Genomic DNA, 10,650 nt, shown 5'->3' with positions numbered 1-10,650 from the left:
ACTTTTTTTTGCTTCAAGTTTTTATAACGTTTAAATAAATTTTTATTTTTTTTATATAATTTTCAAAAATTTTTTCTTTTTCTTTTTTAATTTTCAAAACTTATTTATTATTAACTAATTGTGTTACCCCTAAATTTTATTTAAAATTTTTGAAAGAGCGTCTTAATTTACTATAGACTCTACCCTACGGGCATTTGTTTTTAAAAGTTATGTTCTAAATGTCTTTTAAACGTTTTTTAAACGTCTTTTAAACGTTCTTTACGGAAAAATGTTTAGAAAACGTTTAAAAGACATTTAAAATGCATTAGGAACGTAAGATATATTATATATGTTAGTACTTGATTAATCAAGTTCTAACATATATACATCAAAAAAATAGGTTTTAGGTCAGAGTTTACCAAATATTTTTATGGAACTTTTATTAGTGTCTCTTCACGATATCTAGAAGCTTAAAAATCAAAAGATAGCCGTTTTTAAAAAATCTGATTGAGGTTTCAAAAAAAAAATTATAGTTATTTTAATTTTCTTTACTTGGCTCGCATTGATTACTGTTCGATTTATATGGAATGTCAGAGTTTGGATAAGAGGTTGCAATTTACTTTTAGTAACATTTTAGTTTACAGTTGATTATAATAACAACATAAAAGGAGTGTAGCTTTTTTTACGGATTTTTACGGTGAAACAAGTTGTCTTAGTTTATATATGTAACTCTTTTCAGATATATAGTATCTTAAAATGTCTTAATTTTGGAGTTTACCTAGTTTCTACCGGGAGTTAATCCGTTTAGATATACCGGAACAGTTTGGTGCCCGGTTGCCCGAGCATAAACAATTTTCTCGGATCCAAAAACATTGTCCAGGTTCAGAAAATTCTCAGAAAAGCAGCCGTGCTTTTCTGAGAATTTTTTTGTAATGTTTTTGTAAATAATGAAGTCGTAAATCCTAATCCTTCAGTTTAGCGGCCTAAAAAAAATTCATTTATTTGGTTTTTTATACTTGTCACAATTACGTCTGAAACAATGCACCCTTCTACAAACAAATAACTTTATTTTACGCCACTGAATTGAAAGATTATCATGAATTCTTGATGTATTAACTAATGCTTCATGAAAAATGCATAAATAATCAACTTGTTCCAACATACAGGTAATTATAATTATATTTGTTGTACAGATTCAGTAAAAATTTTACTGGCTTATAGAGGTCATTCTATATTCAAAAAATTAAGAAAAATATATAAATAAAATTTATACCAATATCTGCAAAAGTCTGCATAGAAAGCATGCCCTGACGCCTGAAAGCCGTTATTGTAGCAAAGGGTGGCATTACAAAATATTAAGATTATTACCTTATTTGTTATGTTAAAACTTTTTATAAAAAAATAAATAGCTATGAATAAGTAATTATGTTGTTTTATATTCTAAATAAAGCTCTCTAACAATAAAAACAATAAAAAAATAACTACAAGATACGTATTTATTCATTAAAGTAGTTTATACTTTAAAATTACTTAAAATGTAAAGTGTCCCTAATAATTTGGCACTAATAATATGTATATATATATATATATATATATATATATATATATATATATATATATATATATATATATATATATATATATATATACATATATATATATATATATATATATATAATATATATATATATATATATATATATATATATACATATTATATATATATATATATATATATATATATATATATATATATATATATATATATATATATATATATATATATATATATATATATATACATATAATCAATACAATGACATTGCAAATGGCGAAAGCGTTTATTTAACGGTGAAAAGGAAAAAAAGAGAAAGGAAAAAGGCAAAGGAAATTTTTTTGAAGAATAAAAAAGATTAGTTAAAAATAAAGTAAAATAAGAAATTTATTGAAAGGTATAAACCAATTAAAAGATTAAAGAAAAATAAAACACGAAAATAATAAAAGAATAAAAGAACAAACAGATTTAATAAAACAAAAATAAAACAAAAAAAATAAATTAAATGCAAAGTACCTATTTAAAAGAAAAAAGTTCAAAAAAAGTTTGAAATAATAATAGAAAGAACTAATTAAGACATAAAAATAAATTGCTACTAATTTTTCTACACCTTTTTTTTGTGTGGCAAAAATAACAAAAGATAATCATTTTTTATTACTTTTTTATTTTGTAGAAGTTTTTGTGTTTGCATTATCGTTTTGTAGTTTTTGCTTTCATTTTTGTAACTTTTGTGTTTACCTTTTTGTTTGTGTAAAGTTATTATTTGTGCGTTTGTTACTAATTATTTTTATTGTTGTTCTCTGTTTTTCTATTTTACCAAATTTTCTACACCTTTCTTTTTTCGTCAAAAACTGTTATTATTTTTTAATTTAATTTTATTTTAACTTATTATAGCTTTAACGTTATTATTTTTTTAAATTAATTTAATTTACACATGCTTTTACTATTATTATTATTATTGCTGGTATTTTTTCTGTTAGTTTATTTTATTTAGGTTTCACTCCAAAGACAAGTTTCAAGCTATATGAGTGATACCTAATTTTGTTAAATTATAAAAACTTGTAATTTTTCAATTTTTGGTTGAATAAATGGATAAACAAAAAAAAATGCTATGCTTTTAAAAATATATGAGGTTTTTCCTTAATACTTATATAATAGAAAAATAATTAAAAAAATTGCTATTTTTTTATAAAATATATTATTTGATTAATAAATTTTTGTAATGATTAAAGAAATTAAATAAAAGAATAGCATGGTTTCTTTTATAAATGTATTTACCACATTTGATTTAATGCAATTTTTGCTTATGTGCAATGTTGATATTGAAGTGCCTAATTAAAGAAGTAATAGAAAAAAAAGCAAGTCTTATTAAGAATATGTTACAATTTTGAGATCATGCTAAGGAAACGGTTAAAAAGAAAAAGAAAGTTTGTTGCTTTAAATGCAAATGGCAAAAAGTTTTTTTAAAGAAAACATAAGAATTTTTAAATTTTCATTATTAGTTTTTTACTGCATTAGTAAACATAGAAATTCTTTGTGTCTATGACAGTATGCATGTCCAAAATTAGAAAAATCTATAATCTTTGTTTTCATTTTAAAATATCCAAACTTTGATTTAATGAAGCTTAGCAAAAGCTGTAGATAAAAATAAAATAAAAAATAAAAGTTATATATAACATAATTTTTTTCTTTTAAAAGCCACTGTTATTTTAATGGCGCTAAACTATAAATGGCGTAAAAAAATTTAGAGCGTAAAAATAAATTATAGAATAATTTATTTTTAATTAGTTATTTACAATAGTTTTATAAATTATATAAATTATGCAAATAATAAGCTAGAACAAATGTTTTAGTTAAAAGTCTTAAATTTATGAAGTATTACATTTAAGTACAAATTGGAAAAATATATTATTATATAATAAATTGGAAAAATATATTACTGAGTAGTAATGGTCTTTTCCATGTATTTTTGTCTATTTCTAGATCTTTTTTTTTGTTTTCTAAAATTTCATTTAAGCTGATAAAAAATCTGTTAATTACATCAGGAATTGTAGTTTTTAATAGAAATTAAAAACCAAAAAACAGTTTTAATATAGGGAAATAATAACCAAAATTGCGTCATAAAGGCAAATTTTGACTGTTTTATGCACTTTAAAAATTGCGTATTTATACTTTTTAGTTTTTACATCTAGTAATTGTTTCATAATTTGTTTTTAGTTGACACTAACTGTAAGCATAGTTTACAGTTAAAAATTTTATAACAATTTAAAAAATAATTTTAATTATAATGTTTATTTTAAATATTTGTTATGTTATTTAAATTTTTTTTGTGTGTTAATTTAATAAAATTTTAAAAAGGTTAATAAAATATTCAAAACCATTTTATAAAAAGAAATATAGGAAAGATTTTAATCAACAACATTCTATTTTTCTAGTTTTAGAATGTTCAGAATTACATTGTTGTTGTTTTTGTGTTTGTTTGTTTTTTAGATCTTTACAGATTTTTAAATTACAAATTATTTTAGTCAAATTGTTGTGATTTAAACATATATGCAGTGATAGATTTAGTAAACTTTTGATGTTGAAAACTTTTGGAACTTTTTTATTTAACTTTGTTTGCTCCTACTTATTTTTTGAGTCTTTACAAGGCTTGAACTGTTGAATTCTTGCCTACTTATTTGCACACTTGCATATTCACGTAAATGATTCACAAGTTTGCATTTAAATCAATGTTTATAGCTTTTATCATTTAAAGCTGTAAATTTAATTTTTTATTTTAGAATAATCTTAAAGTGTTCTTTTCTCCTGTAAAATTGAAAAGGTTGTTATGTAGTATGATTTTGTATGATATTTTAGAAAGAAGCTCTATTGGCTGCATCAACTAAATCAGATGAGCTTTTTTATTATACATGGGTCAATTGTTTTCAAGTAACTCCAGTAAATCAAGTAAAGGATAAATAGTTTTTTTAAGATTTTAATTTTTCATAGTTTACATTTTTTGTAGTGTTGCAGCTACATAACACTACAAAAATATTTTGTAGTGTACAGTGTGTTATCTTTGAAAGTCATTTTCTTGTTATACGATAAAATGTATATAAAATTTAATAAATACGGCTTTGTATAAACTTTTTTGAAAAAATATTTTTTTAGTTTTTGTTTTTTTTTAATATATATTGTTCAATATTTTGCTGATATATTGTGATCAGTGTCATCAGGTATAATAACTAAATGTTACATATATATATTTTACATATATATCTTTTATACCTGATGACGCTGACCACAATAGATCAGCAAAATATCAAACAACATATATGAAAATAAAAACAAACAAAAAAAACAAATATGTACTTTTTCAAAAAAGTTTAAACACAGCCCTATTTATTGAATATTATATTATTACATGTCGGCTCTGTATATATATATATATATATATATATATATATATATATATATATATATATATATATATATATATATATATATATATATATATATATATATATATCAGGGCTCGAATTAACGCAAAAAAATCTAATCGCGATTTTTTTATTACTCATAACCCCTCCTTCACTTCTGCCGGAGGGGAGGGGGCATGATTTATTTTAACTTATTTATAATAACATCTATAATAAGTCTCATTTTTGCATAAGATGTCATAACATTTACGTTCAGCGGTTGTAAAGTAGCTTTAGTTATAATTTACATTATTACTATTATTATACTGCATTAAATCTAACGGCTGTATTTTTGTAAAATCAATGAACTTGATATAATCTTCTTTTAATTAATTATTTCATTTTCTATTTTATTTACGTATTTTAAACTGTTTAAAACAACTAGAATATTTATTTTCTATACATTTTTAACAGTAAAAAAAATTATTTAAAACCTTTACAAAATAATCTATAAATTTGAAACAGTTATAAAAAACTATTAAAAATGACGAAAACACTATCGCAATAAAATGTTAAAACTTAACATTTTCACGAAAACCCACACAATCACAAACAAGAATGATAATAAATTCTTATTAAGTAAGTTTTCTTATCAAAGTAACCTTATCGAATTCCCATAATATTTCTATCTATTGCTTTTTCATTCAATGTATTTTTTAATAAAAGTTAGCGTTCACTTTTTTCATTCAATAAAATAAAGCGAAAGAAAAAAATGTGTCTAAATAATAGAATCTTTTACAATCTTATACTTTTTTTGATTGCTAATAGAAAAAGTATTAAGCCGTAATCATAAATATTTTTATCGTTTTGTAATCATTTCATTAGTTTAATGCTTAGAATATTAAATTTTCTTCCTTGCTTTCACTTTCTTCCAAATCCGATATTGTAACTGTCGCTAGATCAATGTCTGTTTTTCCTGACTTTCTTTTTCTTTTTTCCGTATAACGATGAAAATTTGCTGACAATCGTCTAACTTTATCATTATACCATTCGTCCATAACAGTATCAGGATCAAATTTGTCAATCTCAGGACCTTCTTCACTTATCCGAAGTAGAGATTTTAAGAGATCTCGTCTAAGACAACTTCTCCAGGCATTTTTTACGCGATTCATACATGAAAACATTCGTTCTACTTTCGCATTAACTTTCGCAAACTTTAAAGTTTTTTTTTTAATAACTATTTAGAGTCTATATTGTCTTCCACTATTCTTCGCAAAATAAACTTATAAAAATATCATTAAATTTGTTCATAATGAATGAGCTAAATCGGAATAAAGCCCTTGAGAATTCGAGTTAAGAAAGTGACTTTTCAATCAATTAACTTTTATTTCTTTTTTCAATCAAAATCTTTTATTTCTTCTTTCGAATAGGTATTTAATCGTTTGTTTTTTATAAATTTTTCCTTCCTTAAACAATCGGTCTTTTTCCTGCATTTGAACATTTTTGCTAATTGATTTTCTAAATCTTTTATTTTTTTTTCTTTTACTTTATGCTCCGCTTTAATAAAAAATTATCGTTACAGAAGTCATTGCAGTTTTATACTGTAAAAGAACACTAAATATTCGCAAATAGAGTATCAATCTTCTAAAATAAAAAAAGAATAATCACGAAAAAAAGAAAGATCGTGAAAAAACAAATTTTAAGAAAAAACTAATCGCGAATGTGCAAAAAGTAATCGCGATACGCTTAATTCGAGCCCTGTATATATATATATACATACATATATATATATATATAATATATATATATTATATATATATATATATGTATAATATATATATATATCATATATATATATATATATATTTATATATATATATATATATATATATATATATATATATATATAAATATATATATATATATATATACATATATATATATATATATATATATATATATATATATATATATATATATATATATATATATATATATACACTATCAGAGGTTGGCAAAAAATTATTTCACACTAAAGTTGGCATTGTCGGATGCCAACCCTAATTTTGAGGGCTGTATAAATATATATACATGCATATTTATACAGTCCTGTATAATTATACATATATATATATATATAAATATATATACATGTATATATATATATATATATATATATATATATATATATATATATATATATATTTGCCTTATTCATCAACAACCCCAGACAACATTAACTCTTTTTGCAAAATGTTTGCTATCGACACTAAACTAATAGTTCCAATGCATTCAGGAAACAAAAAGCTTGATGCTAAAACCCTTTAAGATGACCTTGACAAGATGACTGATTGGTCCAACACTTGGTAAATACAACTAAGTATTAGCAAATCGAAAGTGACACATATTGGGCAAGCAAACAAATTAGTGACATACATTATGCCAGATCAACTATTGGGTTCAAATTCAGATCTAACAACAATGGTGTTAAATAGACCTAGGATTTATGACATGTAGTGATGTGTCATCGGCAAATGCCGATTGTAGCTAATAATAGGTTTAATGTATTTATTTAAATGTATTATAATAATATTAAGGATTTAAATTACATATTTAACATGTTCCTATTCTTTAGAAGTAATTCCACCTATTAGCCTATGCTATTGGTAACCAGCAACCAATTAATCAGCTTGACCATTGTCCAATTAATCAGCCGATGGCATCAGTTGATTAATCGGCATTGGCCAATGTATCGGCATTGGCAAATAAGACAAACCAAACTGGTGCATAAGCACACCTTATATATGCAAATGGCATACCTAATTGTAAGATATTACCTTTATATACATATATTAAACCCTATCATTAGCCTCAATCGGCCTTTGCCGATGGCACATCTCTAATAACAAGTTGGTTTTTAAACCAGAAAAACAAGGAAGTAAGTAAAGTAAGTAAAGCAGCATTGACTGCGAATAAAATCTTGGTCTAAATGTATTAAAAATACATTTAAGGTCATGTCTTCCCCTGCCGTGGTTTTCGAAAAAATAAGTAAATTTTTAAGTTTTTTTTTTCAATATATTTTTTTAGTATTGTTTTATACAAAACTAACTTGTTTCAGTTATAATATATATTTTTTAATATTTATTTCAGTAAAAATTTATTTTTATAGTTTTATGACGTTTTTTATCCACAAATAATTTTTATTGCTTTCTTAAGAAAATCTTTTACATTCAAAAAAAAAAGTTTTTCTTTTTTTTGTTTAAATTTTATCAACAAAAAAATGGTAATTTTTGTGCAACATTGTTTAATCCTTTGCAGGTTATATAAATAGTTTATATATATACATACATATAAACTATTTATATAACCTATCAAAACTTATATATATGTTTTGATAGTTTTGTATAAATAGTTTTTATTTTCTATTTTCATAGATAATGCATCATATATGTTTTCTGGTTATCGTGACTATTCTGATTATGTGATTATCGAAAGTTTTCAATCGTCTTTTTCATCATTCAGAGGTATATAGAATATTTTAGTCTGATTAGCTCAGACCATCATTAAAGGTAAAATTTTATATCTGAAAACAGTCTGAGCTAATTATCATACATTGAGCAACTCAGTAATAGTATTAATGTTCATTTGTGCGCGTTTGCACAGAACTCCACGTTCTGTAGCCATTAAACCTGAGTTAATGAGTCTCTCTGTCCTTTTTAAAAAAAAAATGAAAACAAAAATGCATGCAAGTATCTAACTCATGTAAGTTTCAAGTTATGGAAAAGTTTAATTTAGGTTTTTAGTTAATGACTTTTCAAGTTTTTTACATCTCAGTTGAGTTCATGTAAGAAAAAGGAGTATTTAGTATGTGTTTATATAGAATATAACATCTATAGAACTATAAAATTGTTTTATGGTTGTGTGGTTACTAAACTTCAAAAGTTCAACAACATAAAATTTTATTAATTACTTTAAAGATAATATCTTCAAAAGCGCAATTTTTTCAGTTCTGCACATTAACATAATACCAAAAAAAAAAAACATTTTGATGTAAAATCTAATATTCTATAAATAGATTTTCATTAAAGTAAAAAAATCAACACAAATGTAAATATTATGCTGCTCCAATACCCAACAAATTTTCATTTTGCTATGCCAGTAAAATGATTAAGTCATAATATGTAGAATTATAAAGTCAATGACAACATCTTAAAACTAAAAATTAGTTTGTTCTCATTTTTGTCTTGGCGGGCGATTGCCTCCACACCCATGCAAGTCAGTTGACAAGGGCGAAATAAAGCCTGTATAAAATACAATTATTTTTTTTTTAAAATAAAAAAAATTAAAAATTTTTTTAGTATTTTACTTTATATTAGTGATGTGCCATTGGCAAATGCCGATTGTGGCTAATAATAGTTTAATGTATTTATTTAAGGGTATTATAATAATATTAGGGATTTAAATTACATATTTAACATGTTCCTATTCTTTAGAAGTAATTCCACCTATTAGCCTATGCTATTGGTAACCAGCAACCAATTAATCAGCTTGACCATTAACTGATTAATCAGCCGATGGCATCGGTTGATTAATCGGCATTGGCTGATGCATCGGCATTGGCTAATAAGACAAACCAAACTGATGCATAGGCACACCATATATATGCAAATTGCATACCTAATATTAAGATACTACCTTTATATACATACATTAAACCCTGTCATTTGCCTCAATCGGCCTTTGCCGATGGCACATCACTAACTTTACGTAAACAAAAATAGTAAAAAACATCGTAGTGCATTTAAAATGAAAAATTGTTTTAGTTAGTATTCACGGTACATAGGAACATACTCTAAGACCTTGCAACAAATCCCCAGAAATTTTTTTTTTGATTATTGTTAGAAAACATTTCCTCATTCAAAAAATGTAAACGACAATTTTTTTTTAGTGGGGGTCTGGGGAGAAATCACATATTTAGGGGAGGGCCTAGGAATTTTGTTGTTCAAGATAGGTAACTAAGAGGCATGGGGCATACTCAAATTTCTAGTATGTTGATACTGGTGTCAAATAAAGATGACTTGCAAAAAATTAGGGTAGTTGGAGCTAAACCAACCCCGCCCCGACCCCTAACTGCCCTCTTCCTAGAAATACGTCTCCTTTAATTGTAAATTTTTTTTTGTTCCACCATAAACTAGATCAAAATTCATTGACAGATTTCAAATTTCATCACAAAATCTCTTTTCGTTTAAAATTCATAACCATGCAAAGCTTAAAATTACCCCTGAAATACTTTAAATGGTCTAAACTTTTCAACGAAAAATTTTTTTTTGATGTTATTAGAAATCTGTCGATGAATTTTGATCTAGTTTAATTTAAAACAAGCAAAAAATTAAAAAGTGTTTTTAGGAACCATACCCTAGGAGGGATTCGGGGGATCGTTTCGAACACCACAAAATCATGCCCATGTCTATTTAGATTTTCAGAAATGTTTGTGATAGATTTATCAATTTTTTTTTAAAGTTTTTAAAAATGTTTGTTTAACATTGAAATTTACAGATGGATAAGTAATCATTGCTTTCTATTTACATTTTTATCGAAATAAAAACAAAGCAAAGCAACCTTTAATTATTAACAATTAGTAAAAGCTAGCAGTTGCTAATTGTTAACAGTTGCATATTAACTCCTTGAACGCATTGATATATGAACTAAAAACATGTT

General features: G+C 24.2%; 1 protein-coding gene across 3 annotated transcripts in view; it reads left to right on the top strand.

Moving 5' to 3' along the window:
• Positions 1 to 914: 914 nt before the first annotated feature.
• LOC101240062 (eukaryotic translation initiation factor 4 gamma 1) overlaps positions 915 to 10,650 on the top strand; it is a 62,349-nt gene continuing 52,613 nt past the window's right edge. For 2 of the 3 annotated variants that reach the window (XM_065799300.1, XM_065799298.1), the window contains exons 1-3: positions 915 to 1,145; positions 4,391 to 4,480; positions 8,367 to 8,456. In XM_065799300.1, coding sequence (XP_065655372.1) covers positions 4,444 to 4,480; positions 8,367 to 8,456 — 127 coding nt within the window. In that variant the 5' untranslated portion in view covers positions 915 to 1,145; positions 4,391 to 4,443. The remainder of the gene's footprint in view (positions 1,146 to 4,390; positions 4,481 to 8,366; positions 8,457 to 10,650) is intronic. The other variant, XM_065799299.1, reaches the window with a different exon arrangement.

This window comes from Hydra vulgaris, chromosome 06 (assembly GCF_038396675.1).
Source record: "Hydra vulgaris chromosome 06, alternate assembly HydraT2T_AEP".
NCBI lineage: Eukaryota > Metazoa > Cnidaria > Hydrozoa > Anthoathecata > Hydridae > Hydra > Hydra vulgaris.
The sequence above is the reverse complement of the archived record's forward strand: the minus strand, read 5'-3'. Positions and strand labels throughout refer to the sequence as shown.